The following is an 18,178-nucleotide window of genomic DNA, read 5'->3' as shown; positions in this document are numbered from 1 at the left end:
GGTAAGCTCATATTTTGAGATGAGCACAGCTCTATAGCGACCACTTCAAACAGGCTCGGTTGCCCACATGATGCAGCTTTGCTCAGATGTCGAAAAACCTATTTATCAATTAAAGGAAACGTCAGGCATTGAAGGGTCCATGATTCAACCAAGCCGTAGAAAGAAGAAAAGCTGTTTTCATTCTGTGTGCAAAAAAAAAAAAAAATCAATAACATTTTGTTTCCATGCACGACAAATGACATCATGATCATAGGAATGTGATACTCTGTTGACATATCTGGGTCAAACGCCAGTGCCATTTTATGACGTAGTCAGAGGAACCGACTCTGTAAACAACTCTGACGGTAATATCAGATATGAGATTATCGGACGTGTATGCACGTTTTGACAATGTTGTTTCACTCCACTATTTTTCTTTGAAAACTGAGGCTATGGCAGTCTGGCATTTGAAACGAACTCCCAGGCCTCTAGATTCACGTATAGCTGGTGACTCCCCGAAAGTGTCAGCGGAGAGTCCCTTGTTCTCTCAACATGCTTCAGTCCTTTTTTTACACATTTTTTATGAAGATATACATCTTTTGGGAATACTAACGGGCTTACAATTTCACTGGTGCAAACATTTTTTTGTCACTGATATATGTATGAACAGTCAGGATATTCCTCTAGTGATGTCATCAAGGTGCGCCTCAAGATCTTGCATAGTGCAACACTGTGCTTCCACTTAACTTTGCTCCTATTTGCTCTTGAATCCAACAGAACCACCTTCGTAGATAACATACGTGAATTTTATACGGCATATTTCCGGAAAGTATTGTCCACCTTGTATGTAAACTGTTAGTTATGGATTTAGATACTCTGGAATGGTAACACGCCGCTGTTAGGATTTAAAATAAAAGGCAATACTTTACCAGCCAAACTGTTTTCCTACCCTCATCGTGGGTGGTGACTGAAAGACCAAGCTCGCACACATACTGTATGTGGCTGAAATTAGGCTTGATCTGGGTGAGGAGCTTGGTCGTCTGGGAGAGCCTCAAAATAGAACTGCTCTGTGTCCGATCAAAAGAAGCCTCTTGAGATGGCTCGAAAGGGATGGGAGTAGACCCTGGGGACAGAGCTAGAACATGCTAGGGTCATGTGTCAGTTGAGCTGGGGTAGTATACCCTTGTTGAAAGTATCTCTTCTGTGCTCCGACGTGGAAAGCTTTCAGCGAAGCAAGCTAAAGATGACTAGCTTGATGGCAGCTGTGTAAATATTTTATATGAACGGTGATGTCTCAACGTACATTGTAATGTGGAGCAGCAGGCTTCTATGTTGTGACTGTCTAAGTTAATCCTGTGCCTCTTCTGATGTTGCAAACATATCAAACACTTTAAATGAGAGTCTTATCGCTTTTGAAGCCTCCGAGTGAAAACCGTAACACGGTTGTTGATTCTCAATAAACCAGATGCTAGAACACATTTATTTCAACCTCAGAGAAGCATACAAATATATAAAGCACGTCACGTTTATAGGGATCATGCAAGTGTTGACTAGTTTTGCAGTAGAAATAAACCTGCTGAAGCTTGGCTTGGAGTTATGGTCTTGTTAACTTACAAGGGTGCCGAGTTTCTGAGATCCCTGTGTGTGGAGAGAATGTGGAAATGGTTGGTACCTTGACCTGCCTCAGCAGCTTGATTCACGGCTCATCCACATGTGAGGCTGAGGTCAACTGCAGCTCGGCCTTGACCTGGCAGGGTTGAACTCCTTTGGAAAGATGTGATGCGACCTGTTTGAACTGACGGATAAAGATCAGAGTGACACTGTACATTCCGAGGTAAACTTGTTTGCTGACAGACTAAATCAAGTACTAAAAATCAGATTCATATTTAGTTGGAATTGCCACCTTCCTGGTGGACCACCCTGACAAGGTAACGTGAATGTTGTATGAATAATAACAATAAAAAATATCAGTCAAGTAAAAATAAGCGACTCTAAATTTGGATGGGCTATGGTTGGTTGGTTGGGTTTTGAACTCTTCATCTACGTGTTGCTTCTCTGTGCTGAGCTGTGCTCTCTCTTGTGGTGCTGGTCATCTGTGTGTACAGTCATGCGCCCAAAGTAATCAAAACACAAAGTATCTTGTGCACAAGCCGTATGATTTCAAGTCTTTCCTCTGTCAAATGTGGTGTCTATTCATATCTCATTTGTAGTTCTAACTATGAGAAGTCGACATGAGTCTCAGAAGTTGCCAAAAGTTTAGTAATTTCCTGAAAACCTCTCCTTTTAGCTCATAAGAGGCAATACCACGTACATGCCCGAGGTTGTGTGCCTCAAGTGTGGGATTGTTTGTTATGGAAACGCACAACCGATTTGATAAGAGTGAGAGCTTTAAACAAAAACAGACTGTGGGAAAATTTGTTGTGGTGACGTTGCCGAAAAAGGTAATTGAAAAATGGCGGCATGTGTTTGGGTTTTGTGGATTTCTAAATGAAGGACTGGTAATGGGTGGGACCGACCACACAGCGGTTTCTGTGCGAGCGTGTGTGTGTTTGTATTCATGGAGACAGATAGTCACACACATTTGGACACATCGTTCTGATCCATCACTGTGTTTAGTGTGTAGGCCGAGGACCACACAGGATCTCCGGCTCATGTATCGCAGTCTGTGGCGGTGTTGTTATTATTGATCCGACCGCAGATGTCAAGCTGGAGCACATAGTTGACATTTAAACAATTGGTGTTGGCCTGTTTCATCCATGTCCAAGGACAATGTAGTATCAGGCGCAGCAGAAGGCAAAGTGCCCACCATTTACAGGTCACTTCTTATAATGTTGTGCAGATTCCCAGCCCAAATTAAACAAGGAGCCATGTGTCACACCGTTAGATTTCAGCGATGCTTTTGCAGTGTCGTTCTGTTGTGTTGTACTACTTGTAAATGAGTCACAATGATCTACCAACCATAAAAATACATTTGTTATAGTTTAAATAAATATATTCACTATTCTTTATTGCTCTTGTTATTGTTATTATCTTGCTTGTTATTCGTTTCTCTCTGCAGCAGGTTCAGAAAAAGAGACTCTGCTGGCTGAGACACGCCGTGCAAAGCATCTTCAAACTGCAGAAAATACTGAAAATATCAGATAAATAAAATGTAAAGTAAAGCCACACCTTAGCCTGTTCAACCAAAACTATTTTGTTAAATGAGAAAACAATAGAGGAATATGATTTTACATTTGTTTACATAACATTTGCACGGTGGCAGTTGCATGACTGCATGAATCAAGAATGCAAATCTGTTCATGTTTTTCCGGAGAAAGGTCAGTGATTTTCGACATACCGGCTTCTGAGCAAGTTTTGAAGGTCCAGCGTTGAGACTGGTCATGAAAACAAACTAGGCAATGCTCTGAATGTGTATCATGCTCCTAGTCTACCACCTATATTTTAAGTTGAAAAACATTTATTTAGATGTATTAATCATACACATTACTGAAAAGCACACACAGCTCTCTGAGAAATTGCAATGAAATCCATAAATCATTTATGTTGAACATCCACTGCTCCTGTTAATGATGTAATATAGACGTACTATCCGACAGGCTTTAGATCTTGACAGCGTTTTTGCATAATGTCACATAATGTAAATCAATATTTTCAGTATGGTGCTGTGGTTTTTGTGGCTGCTCTCCATCCACTCACTTCTCTGCAACAATTTGCCAGGATCAGTGGGTGTTTTTCGCGAGGCTTCAGCGCACCGTATCAAGTTCTGATAGTTTTTCGATTAGAGACATACGGAGCCGGTTATTACTTCATTAAACTCATAACCATTTCACCTCTCGTCTTTTCCATATTAGACGCGGGATTTTTATAAAACAATATCAGTGTGTTCAAGGCAGGAAAATGAAAAAAAGCCTCTTTGGCTCCTGTAAGGCAGTTAATATCACAATTTCATTTCATAGCGAATAATGAGGAAAAAAAGATTAAATGTCAAAAGTTGAATGTGCAGTAATACACTTAATAAGAAGTAGTATGAAGCTGACTTTTTTTAAATAGGAATTGGAGTTTAGATGGCATCGATTAACCAAGCCTGAATTGGCGGTCACCAAAATATCGCACACTGCATGTTGGGTTTTGGAAGCCGTTACCACATTTGAACTCAGGTTTTGACCTCCTGCTCTGAAGCCAACCCCCACCACAGCTTGATTTATGATGCGCTGGTGCTTCAGATGGACTCCATGTTGGAGCGTGCGCCGTGAAATGGGAAAGAGATGATCTACAGGCGGTTAACAGACTGGCTGAATTCATCCATGGAGAGAACGTCTCAAACTAGTCTGGTTATTTGAGCCTTTTAAGTGTGATGTTACAGTGTATGAAAAGACCATATCACAATAAATCAGCCGTTTCAGGACTAGCCAGTCCTGCACCCAGTTCACTTGGGGTGAAGTGTTTTTTCCCCAATGGTTTGGACCATTATATTCAAATGCAATTTCTATATACACATCAAGAAGATGCTGAAATTCTGACTCCTCTAATTCAGACCTATCATAGTAGCCGTGGATTCAAACCAGCATTAACTGATAGTGAACCAATCCATGCTGAAAGTCAAAGGCTGACATGGTTGGATCTCTTCTTGCAGTGATGTCACCCTTTATGGTTTGATCCTGTAATCCCTCAACTGGACCTTCGAGAAGGGTATTAAGGATCTGCAGTGATCATACTCCAGTCAATCACTATGTCATGAATAGAACATATTTTTCTCGATTTAAAGTGTCTTCCACGTGCCTTAAGTGAGCAGTTTTGTGCACAATTCTCTTCATGTCGTGTCACTGATGTAGATTTGTGAAGCTCCATGTCTAAAACTGGAGACTTGTCGATACGCTGTTAGTGATGATTGTGTGTGTATAACTGAGTGAATCCAACCACAGATGGAATCATGACGGAGTCCACCACTGACCTGACAATCGGAAGGTCTGGTTAAAAGCCCATTTGTACGGATCTGGATTCTGACGGCTCCGTCTGTCTGTGTTCATTTCTACCATATTCCTGCACGTTTCCACAAACCTTATGGACCAGACCAGCAGTACCACCGGAAACCGTGGTGGACAGTGTTGCTGTTACTACCAGCTATGTAGCACTGATGAGACAGGAAGAACACATAACAATGACGGAAACTTTCCGTCCTCCAGTTGCGATATATTTAACGGCCTCACCGTCCACCGCCTCCTACAACGCTGCCTCCGTTTTCCGCTTTTGTGCGAGAGGCACATCATCATTACTTCTTCCACAGTCACCATGTTGGTTTCGGAGTTTGTCATGGGCTGCTCCCCCTGCTGGATATATGGGTGGACAGCAATACAAAGTTAAAGAACGTAACATTTGAAATGAACGTGTACAATTCCGTACATAAAGAGAGTATAAGTGGGCCTGAAATCATAATGTGTGATTTTTAGAATCCACTGTTATAAGTTGATTGATGCCTTATTGAGCTTATATTACCCTGCATTTTAATGTCAATGTAGTTTTAGTCCTGCGCTGCTGCAAGATTGTCACGTTGTGACCAGTTTTGCTGAACTTGATTACTTTCCGAGACAGGAGGTGAAGGAATTTGGTTTCTGTGCAGACAGAACCAGACTCCTTCAAGTGTAGATGAGTTTTTCCCATCACTCCTGTCTGCCCTCGAGATAAAGCTGCTCCTCGTGGACAGGACCGAGCAAACAAATAAGGTTTGAAGTGTGTTGCCATCCGTTGCTCTGGGCAGGTTGGGTGGCCGGCGCACACGACCTTCTCTTCGCAGGGCCTCCTCACCCCCATCCATCCCTATTAGAGGACACTTATCAGGGACAGAAACCTCGCTGTCACACTCCCAGCTGGGCTTCCCTGGAGAAAATGTTGTGACGCGTGATACCCCCGTGCTCAGAGATCCCTGTTTATGTGTCTTGTGTGTTTCGATTATATTTGTGGTCGGGGGGTTTGTTCGGCGCAGATACGACCCTGCGACTCTGCGATAGGCAGGGGCTCATTAATTAGAGGGTCTCATTATCCCCCCTCAGGCTCCAGACACTTAATCAACACCCAGCTCCAACGAAAAGACACACACTCACAATCACACACTTGCAAACACACATTCAGACTAACTCTGACACGTGGCGCAGAATGGGGCGTTGAAAAAGAAGAGGTGAATGAATGGGTGTTGATGCGAGTTATTTGTTTTCCCTGATGTTGTGTGTGTGCTTGTCATCGCTGTTTAGCACTTTTATTATTATAATGTTGTTAAGCCTTCAAGGCAGGTTCATCCATCTGCCATGTCTCACTCTCCAGGAAATTCATCAAACACTGGAAATTAAAGCCTTATCCATTTTCCAACCTGGAGGTTGAACAAATGAGTCTGTATTTTCTTGTGATGGTTGTATCTATAGTTTGTATGCTATCTATTACAGTAATGCACTTTGCTGTGTGAACAATGAGGCTGTTTGCTTTACACCCTGACTGGAAGTTGTTAATACATTCAGTTCCGTACATTCAGGATTAGTATTTTACCTTGTAACGACTGTTTAATATCGTAGTTAGCATTAGAAGGATAGAAGCTTACAATGGTTTATTTTGGATCGGTGCTTTTGATTTAATGATAGACTATCTACACAGGAATTTATTTAAAAAAAAATAAAAAAACATTTTCCATTCATGAAATTACTTATCATGTGACCCTCTCCTGAGGAAATTCTGTTCACGTGGATGTATACTGCCCGTAAACATCAGCAGGATCTAGAAGTGACAAAAGGACAGCTTTTTTGACTGACTCTCGACACCAAAGACGGTCTGCACCGCGGCACTAACAGAGGTCACAGCTCACGTGACTTCTTTCTTCAAACCTTTATCGACACTCGTATAGCACCAAGGTTTGCTTCAATCATTACAGTTGGCTTAAAACTAAATGCAGTACCCAATCAATGCATCCCAAAATGACAAAATTCAAGAGTTATTGCTGTTTTGAAGCAATGTGAGTGAATGGATGTTAAAGATTTAGCCATAAGCTCCCCAAAACTAGAATGAAAACAAAGTACTTATGTTTAAGTATGTAGATTAGGAACAAGAAGTGCAAGAAAGATTAAGTTGATAAAATGGTTCGTCAAATAATCTGTCAGGATGTGTACTTAAATATAAATATAGATGGCCCTTTTCATTTGACCCTTTCCCAAAAAGCTTTTTAGTGTTTTGGTGAACTTACAACCCATTTTATGACTGTGTTGTGAATGAATGTGTTGGTGAAAGCGAACAACCATGTCTTGATATCCTAGTAGGTTCCACGTTTAGCCATCTTTTAGGTTGGAAGACGGATCTTTAGAGTGACATACTTTTTATTATGTTTACATTCTTTGCACATATTGGCAAACAGGTTTCTTTGCACTGGTTTCTTTGTAATAAATGATAAATTTCCCCCCATTTTTCACTCAGAAGCACTTTGGCTGCACTGAGCAGAAACTAGCCTCAAAAATACCAGTAAAATCGTGATAAAATCGAAATCCTGATGTCACAATAAAATAATCATGACATGATATTTTAGCATATTATCCACCATAGGTGACAATATAATTTTAAATGAAAGTAACCCAAGTGGATAGAGGAATGTTCTCCTTGAGTCCTGTGTAGTATCACAGAGATACTGATGATGTGGATAATTTAACATAATTAATCGATTTTTTTCTTCATGTGTACATAAATTAACAGTACAAAGGGCCACAGAAGTACATGTAATATACAATTCGATGCGCAGCAGCTCTGTGATATTAAAGCAATGTTCTGAACATGCACAGCTGTGCAAATAGCAATGAGGCGTTTTACATGTTGGAAATATTCAGGGAGCAGTAATAATTTAATTTGACAGTGTTTACATGGGCGTCGGTAATGCATGACCTCGTTTTTACTATTCAGCCAAAACGACATTTTTCCCAAAAGTGCGTGATGAAAAATTAGACTCCGAAACCAGTTAGTATTCAGATATTCATTCTTGTTTCCTGCATGTGTCTGCCGGTGACTGGAGGGCTCATCCTCACGTGAGTGTGGTCGACGAGCAGCGAGGATGAAGAGCGAGGAGAAAGCAGCAGGTTTTCATTTATGTTGTTGATATGAGAAATAGTGGTGGGGTACCTTGTAATCCTTTGTCATCCACTTTCAAAATAAAATAAGACGGGTTGCGACTTCCGCTGACCATATTAACGTTGTATCATTACGGACATTTAGGAGTGAAAACAGTGAGGTGTTGTAATATGGTTTCTACTGTAGTCTTTAGGTTAAATTTACATGATCTACAGTACATGATGTATACGGACGTACACGTTCTGGGGTAGTACCGAGGGGGTTCCCAGTCCATCTCCTCAGTCTACCATGATCTTGGTCTTTTCCAAGTTTGACTTTCGAGAAACACTAAAGCAGAGAAATATCCAGAAGAAATCTGGTTTGACTAACTTCTCTTGAGTTACCCCAGCTTTACCTTGAACTTTCTGGGGGAACATCCAGACTCAGTCTTGTTTAATGTTGACTGGTTAGCTCAAGCAAGACACTTAGCATTTGTAGGCGTCAGTCAACCAATGGTTGCCCAGCGCATCATTGCACCACTGTGATGCTTTTTTTCATAGGTCAAACTTTCTTCAAAGGGACAGACAGTACAGTGCCCCCTTTGAAGTCTGAAGTCTCGATCCATCCTCCATAACTCGTGAACAAGACACATAGATACTTAGTATTCCATGGATATTCAACCATGTTCGGATTGAGAGCAACAGTCTGAGGGGCACTGATCCTCATCTCACTTGCTTTGGCTGTCAACAATTCCACTAGTTTATGGATGTCTTTAGCCTGATGGAACGAACACAACAACATCATCAGTGAAAAGCACCGATGAGATCCCGAAGTCACCTTTCTGAAAGTGTAATGCGAATGCAAACATTGGAAGACTCAATTATTTATAAGGGTACCTGCTTATCTTTTCTCAGAAATCTTGGGACAGTCTGACCTTCACAGTCCGATGCTAGTTCTTTCCAAACTCTCTTGTTTTCCCATAGAATTATAATCTTATACCACTACGCATTATATTAGAACAACACCGAAACAAACCAGCGCAGCAGCCTAAATCATATTTATGAAAGTAGACGCAAACATAAGGCTGCGACATTTTTGAGGGCATGGTTGGCAAGAACAAGAAGAGGAAGTACAAACTTTTAAACAGCTCCAAGTTGTGGAAAATGAAAGAGCGGGGTTGTGTTTCCCTCTGAAGCCCGGAGTCTGATTTCCTGTGCGGCTATGATTGGGAAAGCAGAGGCACGCACAGGGAGCCGCTCCTGTATGGAGAAGCCAGATGACAGGCTTCACTTCGGAACAGACGGTCGCTGAATGGCACACCAAAGTGGCCCCTGATTGATCATCTGACAAGCCTTTCATGATACAATCTCATGTGTATACCTCTGTTGGATGTGCTTTAAAGAGTACACGCACAGGAGGAGCGGTCAAAGGAAGCAGATGAATAAGAATGCGATTGTACTTTAGTGTATGTGAAGAGTTATTTGTCCCGATATTCTCAAAGTGCAGCCGTTACTCTTGCCACCATGGGAACCAGCCACACAAACACAAGGAAGCTGGGCACCGTCTTTATTTATATTTCTGTGGGGTTGTACTTGGTTATGACACATACTGCTAGCGAGGGAATGGGAGTAGTTGCCAGAATAAGCCCTGAGAAATACCTAAGCACATTGGTGATGGAGATGAAAGGTTTATTCAGATATGGAGGGCAACACATTCTCACTCCTAACGTCTCAGATATTGACGGTTGTCAGATGGACTTTCGCATCCCATGTTGACATAGAAATCCGCCTTTTGCATTAGGCTTTTCCATGAAATCAAATATTTCTACTCCCCCAGAAGTTGTTGGCGTTCAGTCAGAATGAAGCCAGGGTGTGCCGATCATGAGCCTCCTTGTTACCTTACTTGTGGTGATACTCAGTATGCATACTGTAGTACTGTACGAGACCATGAGCTTGAATTAATGTGCTACACCTTACGGGACCATGATGGAAGCGCATGGTCACATGAGGTAATAATATACAACATATATACCAAGTGACATCAACTTGCGGTGCAGGATTGTGACCTTAATGGTTGCCGCCCCATGTCTTAACCGTTACATCACTTACATTTAGCAAGCTGGACTGTCCAATGAAGCGCTGCCTACGGCATAAGGAAATGCTGTGGAGAGAAAACATTTGATTCTGTTGACAGCCAAGAGGCCCATTTATGAACGTTATGATCAACATTACATACAGATCTGGGTACGTACGGAGCCTTCTGTCCATGCTCTGCGTTCATTTCGTCCGTATTTTTGCTTGTTTCCACCAAGCTTAGGACCAAACGGAGCCGTACCACTGGAAACCGGAAGCCGTGTTGCTGTTAGTACCTGATACGTAGCTCTAATGAGACAATAGTGGCATATTTAATGGCCTCACTGACCACCACCTCCGACTACACTGCCACCGTTTTTGTCTTTAGTGCAAGAGGTACGTTATCAATACTTCAGTCGCCTTGTTGGTCTTGAAGTTTGTCTTTGTCATAAACTTTTGACGATATATTAGTGAACAGTAATACCAGCGTAAATAATGCATGGAAGTATATGATCATTGATGGTAGCATTGTTTGACACGGACAAGTGCAATTTCGTATGAAAAGGAGCATAAATGGACCTTAATAGGTCAAAATGCAATGTGGACAACTGATTGCCCAAAATTCCACTTGACAGCCATCTCACTTGTGGTTTCAATGACGATGAGGGTAAATTCTGATGCCTGATTCAGCTGCAGAGAGCAGCTGGGAGCCAGTGATGGGAGTAGAAGACGGATGAACTTGTCCTGTCATTCAGTCAAAGCAACAACTTCCAAAGATTTTCAATGGGTTCCTCAGTATATAAAAATATATTTAAATGTATATCATTTGTGAGATGATAAAGAGACGCTAGAATTCGCCTCTTGAAGTTTGTGCCAATAAAGTTATTAATTCACCGGAGGCTTGTGCCAATGACAGATGAGGCACTCTCTTGATTAAATATGTATTTTTAAAACAATTTAACTGGAGATAAGTAGATCAAAATGAAAAGTTGTTTTAAAAGCAGCCCACAAAGTACTGATGCCCTTGCTCCATATTTAAATATTCTCTCCTCTAAAAAATAATATTGAGACTTTAGTAGCTAACGTTTATGCCAACAGAGGACTATAATTACAGCTTGGCGTTTCCGTTCGTCATCCAAACTTCCTCCAAGCATCTTCATCTCTCATTGCAAACACAAGGTTTTGGTTCATGATATATCCAACTTTTGGGCGATTTGAGTGATACAATTTTCTGCCGGCTCTAACCGGGAAGGAAGTGTTAAAACACCGTGTTCATGTTCATCCACGTGGATTAGCCAGTGTCTCATGGACTCCCAGTGCACAGCAGGAGTTTATCCATTAGGCCATATGTCAGATTGTCCCCTCCTCCTGGGTGTCTTTTGTTATCTGAATGACCCTGATGTGCACCGTGGACCCCCATGACCCTGCTGAGACACCAGCTTATTGACCAGCTCACAGCTCCATAGACTCCATTACCTAAACCAATTTAAATCACAAGCCAATTGTTTGCACTACGTGTGATACGGGCATACCCACAATCTCACCACCAACCTCTCATACTCTCATATGATGGAGGTATAGTTGTATCGAGTTGCCACAAACACACTGCATAATGAATCCCTCTCTAGGAAAAGGTGATTCTTTGGTGTTGACTTTAAAAACTCAGAAAAGCAGGGGCAAATCCTTGGTAACGTTATGCACACAAAGGCAGTGCCCAGTAAAATATTGCACTGCATACTGTTTTTGACAAGCCCCTCAGAGCAGGAGGAAATGGCGGAAAAGGTACATAAACGAAGGTGCAGTTTTCCCGCAGCCCTCGTGTTTTTATGCATATAGTGTCCTTAATGGGAGAATTCAATCTTCTGTGCTTGCTGGAACTGCCGCCTCGCCCGACGGAGATCTGGACGGCAGGTTCACACAAGCAAGGAAGAGAGGTGTATCTTCTTAGCTCATTAACACCATTTCCATCAGCAATTTGTGTGGTAATTTACAGGTGTGAGGTGGCACCAGCAAAAAAAAAAAAAAAAGTTGTGGGCTGTTTGTGTAATGTTGCGGTACTCACTGAACACTGACATGAATGCGTAAGCATAGGCAATTGTTTCGGTTAGATGAAGAAGGTCAGAAAAAGAGAAGAGTCTTACATGTAAAATAAACATTCCTTGTTTATTTTAGTCTGAGCAGCTCAAGCAACTACTGTACCTCAATCTATGGTGGCCTGAAGTGGACAAAAAGACACTCTAAAGAGGGATTCATCCGTTTTAGAAAGGATAAATATTTATGGACGTTGCTCTTCTCTGATATCCAGAGACTTAAAGTGTGTGATTTGATATTAATATATGCTTCACCGTCTGTATACTTATGTGAAGATTAATGTTATTTATATTTATTTTCAATATACTACAGAATTAAACATAACATGTTTTTTTTTACTACATTCACATTCTGTTTTGTTTCAGTACTGAGTCACAATTAAGTTATAAGCTTCTACGGTAGCCAATAATCTTAAGTAAATCCAATTACAGTCATTTCTCAAAAATAAACTGGTGCCCTGTGTGGGAGTTCTAATTTGGTTGGAATATTCTCTCAGTACTTGTACTTTGAAACACTGTTGGTTAAATTATGCGACATGAACAACATCTTTAGCCTGTTTTTATCTTGGATTTGCTCCACGATACTGACGCTGTCTAAGCCTCCGGTGTGATCGTGGTTGCGTCCGCCTTCTCCTCAGGTTCCGGAGTCGGTCGGTGAGTGAGCGGGGTGGACTGAAGTGGGCAGCCCACGGTCCGCCCCCCTGTCTGTTCCGTGCGTAATGGTGCAGCGCAGTGGAAAGCGGCGGCGCTATGACCCTGCAGCGTGTGCTCTGCTGCGAGTGTGTAAACTGTGAGGGAGGAAGTCATCACCGAGTCCAGTTTGTTGCTGTTGCAGGAATCACTATATCCTTCCAGCCCCTCAAACAAATTCCAGGGATTTTTTTTGCGCTTTTCCTCCTCCTCTTTCTGCGCGTCACCTCCCCGCCTGTCGCGCTGTCGATGCCGGACTCCTTCATCTTCACCTCGGAAAGTGTGTTTCAGTCACTGGAAAAGCGGATTGGATCACTGTGATAAACCTTTTTGGAGGAAAACAACCGCTTTTTCTTAAATCCCGGCGCAGCGGACTCAGTTGCACCGCCTCGGTATTACTGTCTAACCCACTTATCTGGACTAGTTGGGAAAGTTGAAGGAATCCTTTTTCAAAAACGTGGACGCAGAAGGGAGTGGGCTCCTAGCGCGCTTGGATTTACGCACAGTCTCTCACCAGCGCTCGACAGCATGTGTGTGTGACTTGTCCTCCCGAGGTGTACCGTGGATTTACCCGCTGTCTGATCCGCGTGGACGCTGTCGTCTGCCCCTAAAATAACCCGCAAAGCCGAGAGTCGCACCTCATCATGCGTTGCTTCGTGGAGAACATCTGCGGCAAAGCTGAGGGAAGTGTCCAGACAGCATGACTTACCCGGAGGATTTCTCAGAAACGACACTCCAGTCTTGTATGAGATCTTAATGCTGTTCCTTTTTGGTTTACAAATATGATGAAATGGCAGCCCCGGAAGAAGGTGAGTCTGTTTTCTCTCCATTTATGGCAACAAACATCTTCCATCCATCACCTTTTGGATCCTGAACTCGGAGTCTAATGTCTTGAATAATAGCACTTCCATATGACTCTCAGGAGAAACCGATGAAGACACACGAGAAGTTCAATAACGTATAGAAACAGATGGTGAAACGGCACAACTCTATTAAATCTCTGTCTAAAAGTTGAAGGACTGGCTGTCAATCTGCATTTCTCAGACTTGGCCGGGTTTTTCTTTTCCCACTCAGATGCATTTGTAGCGCAGTCTGACTCTCAGGTCCGCTTCCACAGCCTCGGAGTATTACAGCATGGAAAATATGTGAAAATCTTCTGGGGTCCGTAAAAATGGAGAACACTGTGATGCGTGCGTGGCAGATGGCTATCAGCAGGGGGCGCTTTGTCAACAAGAAGCTGTGTGAATGACCATTGTAGGAGGAGTGAACGGATCATCACCCTCAAACTCATCAGTTCTACGCGTTTGGCTCAAACCAGATGCTTTTCTATTGAGTTGTGCATCTCGGGGTTCAAGCGTCACTTGTCACAAGAGGCTCTATCTCTCCACTGCTGCTGGTGCGGAAAGTAATTGAAGCCCATTTCAGTGTGTTTGAAGCCACTAATCCGTGGCAGCCAAATGAATTTGTATGATATTTGTTCCATGTCAAGTGTCATCAATGTGCAATTTCACCACCATAGATGGGATGAAAGTGGAGGATCAAAACAAAGCTCCTTAATGTGAAATCATCAACAGAGAAAATGTAAAAAGCTGTGAGTGAGCGCTAATGATTTCTGCAGCTGTGCAGTGTATCTGCCAGATTCATCCATGAGAAGCCCTTTGAGGAGTAAAAGCCTCTCCTCGCTGCATGAAATTGATTCCCAGTCACACTGCAGTCATGAGTGCTCTACCTGAAAGTACCGGCTCCGTTACGTTCGCTTTTGATTTCAAGAAATTTGACTGAAGTGATCACTGCAGGATGTAACGCAAGAGTTTGACTCATTAACCTGTTGGCGGCGTTGGAGCCCGGATGCATACCAGCGGACGTTTATTCATAATAGAAAACTGCTGTGTTTAATTTTCGGGGTATTATTGTCTGTGTCTTGTAAACCTGGTTCAGCGCCAGGGAGAGTCTTAGTTTTAAACAGCTATTCTTCTCCGCCCTGAAAGAGAAACTGTTTATTCCAGCTGCTCGTTTTTTAACATGGAAACCTCGAGGTCATTGGGTTTGGTTCAACTCGGCTTCGTGTTTTGCCACCATGGTGGTGAGAAAAGATGGCTTCTTGACTGAGACACTGTGAGTGTCTTAAGTGTGAGACCCCAGACTCTCTAGACACTTGTGTGTGGGGTAGAACAAGTTAGCCGAATGAGTTGCAAGCATGTCCCGTGTATGGATTTGAGTGAACCAGTCAGGGAAGTCCTTGCTGGATTCATTACCGTTTTATTTTACTGCCAAACAGGAGTAAAGAGGAGCCCAGGTCCCTCCTGAGACACTGGTTAGGTGCTGTTCATTTGAGGGGGTTGAGTCAGTTCTTAATGTCTGGTTGGTCTACCTCAAAGATGGAGAGGAACTCACGAACATCCTGGTTTGTCACTCAGTCAGAGGTGGCTGAACAAGCCAGGAGAAGTCAGAGTCCCATAATGCAGACAAAGTTCAGAGAGAGGAGCTCTGACACAAGAGCAATAAGCAGAGATACATGTGCCAGAGTAGAAGATGCACAGGATTTTTTGGTTGTGACTTGGACTTAAACTGAAATGTTAGAGGGACTGCTCATGCAGAGAAGTTTGGAGAGTTGGACAATAGACGTAATGGAGGTTCATGGATGTTATTATTGAGCACAAGGTGTGTGACAAGTAGGGACGGTGATCAAGATAAGTCAAAGTTAAAGAGGCAGTTTGCAGTGGCACCCTGGGAAATACTGAGAGAAGAAGAATCATTTGACGTCATCCCCTCTGAAGAACAGCCAAGATGGAGGGAATTCGCTCAAGTGAAACTTGACAGTGAGGAAGAGTTTGCCAGTTTAGTGAAAATAGCCTTGTAGTTAAGCGCTCAAAATTCTTCAACAAGATTCAGGGAACTCAATACTCCAATGTTCACAGTCATTTCGTTGACATGTGCAGTTAAACAAAGGGATTTATTTACTGACTTTGCTCCAAATTTGTGCTACATGCTGTGAATATCCTGACAAGAACTGAAAAGGTCACATGACTACAAGCAATCATTGACTCAGCTGGTGTTGATCGTGTTTTCAGACCACTTCATCTTTGCTGTTTCGATTAAAATAAAGGCGTCGTGATCCAAAATATTATTGACAATAACCTGGAACACACCATATAAAACATGCATGATTGTGTGTGATTCCTCTCAGAAGCATATGCATCTGTTCCTGCAGAAGTAGAGCTGAGATATGATTCATATTTCCAAATGGTCTTCTAGAGGATAAAGAATATTGTATTCTGTGGTCAATGTCATGTAATATCCAGGTATTGTGTTGCGCTAAATACAAAATAACACACACCAAGAGTGTAAACAACTTCAAGGACAGTGGTGATTTGTTTTTGTCACGTATGTTTGTGCAGCTCCCAGATCTTCAGGGTTGACATATAGCTTTCTCCGGCGAGAGCGACAGGATGCCCCGCTCATGTTTCTGTGCCCAGACTCGCTGGGAGCTGAGACTCGTGCTGTCAACCTCCACACTCTTACATCTCTCACCATGTTCGCTGGCTTTTCACCTCAGGGAGTTTCTCTTGCTCACTTTCTTTGATTCTGTATTATTTATGAGCCACTATGGGGAAGGGGCTATCGCTCGCGCTCTCTCTCTCTCCAGTCCTCCGGCGATCCCTGTGACGTCTCTCGGCTGGCAGCCGCAGCAGTGGCTCTGGACTATCGGAATACATTTTCAAACAAGCAAAACTGTTTGCATTTGTGAAGACAAGTTCCCTGAGAATCCTGGCTGTAGACTTTCTGAGCTGTCTGAACGTGTTGTGGCGCATTTGTCCACTATTTCACCATGGTGTGGCATTGGATTGGAAGCGACATGCATTTTCTTTAGAGTATCCATTCGTCCACTTTATTCCGATTATAGATGGTAGGTTTGTTGGAGCTTAGGACGAAACAAACAGGGCCAACGCTCAAGTTTCTTCAGGAACTTCCTCCATCTTTAGGTGGACTACAGAGTCATTTTTAGGAGACTAAATATCTGCAGTATGACCAGGGTCTGCCCCCAGTTCGTCTCCGAGTCTGAAGCTCCTTTGGGAAGAAAAGCTCAGCAGAGATTCATTGGTTCATCTATAGTCCACCCTCAACCTATGGTCACAAGGATTCTGGGTCATGACTGTGTTGAGTTGGGTCCTTGCAAGGGCATCAGACTGGATGCCACCCCAACACAAAGGAGAAGCCGTTTGACTCTGACCTATAGAGAAAAGTCCTTTCGCTTCCTTGTGACCATAAGTGTGCTACACATTCTCACTTCCAAGGTGTCAAATAGCGACTCCCTTCAAGCGCACTTGGCCCGCGATGTTGACACCTAAGTCAGCCTCCAGTGTTACATGTTGATGCAATGGGCTATTGAAGCACATGTTCCGTCTACTGCGGCAGATCCTGACGCCATGGGCAGCGAGTCGTGTTAACGAAAAACGGAGGTTGAGTTAGGGTTTGCCATGGGATGGCGCTCCTTTCTCTCTATACACTACAATGTGTCACTTGGTATAGAAAGCGCTCTTGGTGAGGTAATAATCTTGACAGTACAGCTGGACGAAGAGAGGCAGAGACGCTGATAAAATTTGAGATGGGTGGAATTCTTTTAAGTGAGACAGAAATGGGAAGAACAGTTGGAGGCTAGACGTTAAGACGGTGGCGCTTTTGTGTTTAAGAGTGAGCAGACCTGGAGTGATGCAGCGGGGATAATTAATGACAGGCAGCGATAGCACCTGCTGTTCCTGATGCTGCACAATATTTACGGCACAGTTGGAGAGCAGGACGCTGCGGCATGGTCAGCACCGAGCGCATCTTTAAGTCTATGAAATGATAAGGGTGGGGGTCAGAGACTAGGTCAGGGGGAGAGGAGGGAGCCGCGACTCAGCATTATAGCTGGAATTTATGTGCAATGGCGCTCTGCTAAGTCCCAGTGCCCGGCCTCCCCTTGGGAGAGGTGGACAGAGATGGAATGCAAGGTCTTGCTTGCTCATATTACGGCACACTGGTCTGCAGTATTCACAGGCTGCAGCCTGGAGAGAGACTCGTGGGAGTGCAGTGTCAAAATACACAAGGAGAAACAATAGATACAGTGGTGACTGGGCCATCTTGCTCCCATTAATCCTCATTCCAGAGGACGTGCATATTCCACAGTGTGAGGAGATAGATTCCAGGATGGCAAGATGTAAATGGGAAGATTGATTTTATGTGTGGTACAGTCCATTTGCAGGCATCAGAGCGCTCATGTCTGATATGAAACGGCAT

The 18,178-nt window shown here is 43.1% G+C and overlaps 1 protein-coding gene across 3 annotated transcripts in view; it reads left to right on the top strand.

The window, feature by feature from the left end:
- Positions 1-18,178, top strand: part of ttc28 (tetratricopeptide repeat domain 28) — a 222,976-nt gene that overhangs the window by 69,609 nt on the left and 135,189 nt on the right. The window contains exon 1 of one of the 3 annotated variants that reach the window (XM_053870005.1): positions 12,943-13,710. The exons of the other annotated variants lie outside the window; for them this stretch is intronic. Within the exon in view, the coding sequence (XP_053725980.1) occupies positions 13,684-13,710 (27 nt within the window). The 5' untranslated portion in view covers positions 12,943-13,683. Of the gene's footprint in view, positions 1-12,942; positions 13,711-18,178 lie in introns of those variants that run through there. 3 annotated transcript variants of the gene reach the window in all.

Source organism: Synchiropus splendidus, chromosome 7 (genome assembly GCF_027744825.2).
Source record: "Synchiropus splendidus isolate RoL2022-P1 chromosome 7, RoL_Sspl_1.0, whole genome shotgun sequence".
NCBI classification, from domain to species: Eukaryota; Metazoa; Chordata; class Actinopteri; order Syngnathiformes; family Callionymidae; genus Synchiropus; species Synchiropus splendidus.
Note: the sequence above shows the minus strand (reverse complement) of the source record. Positions and strands in the feature narration are given on the sequence as shown.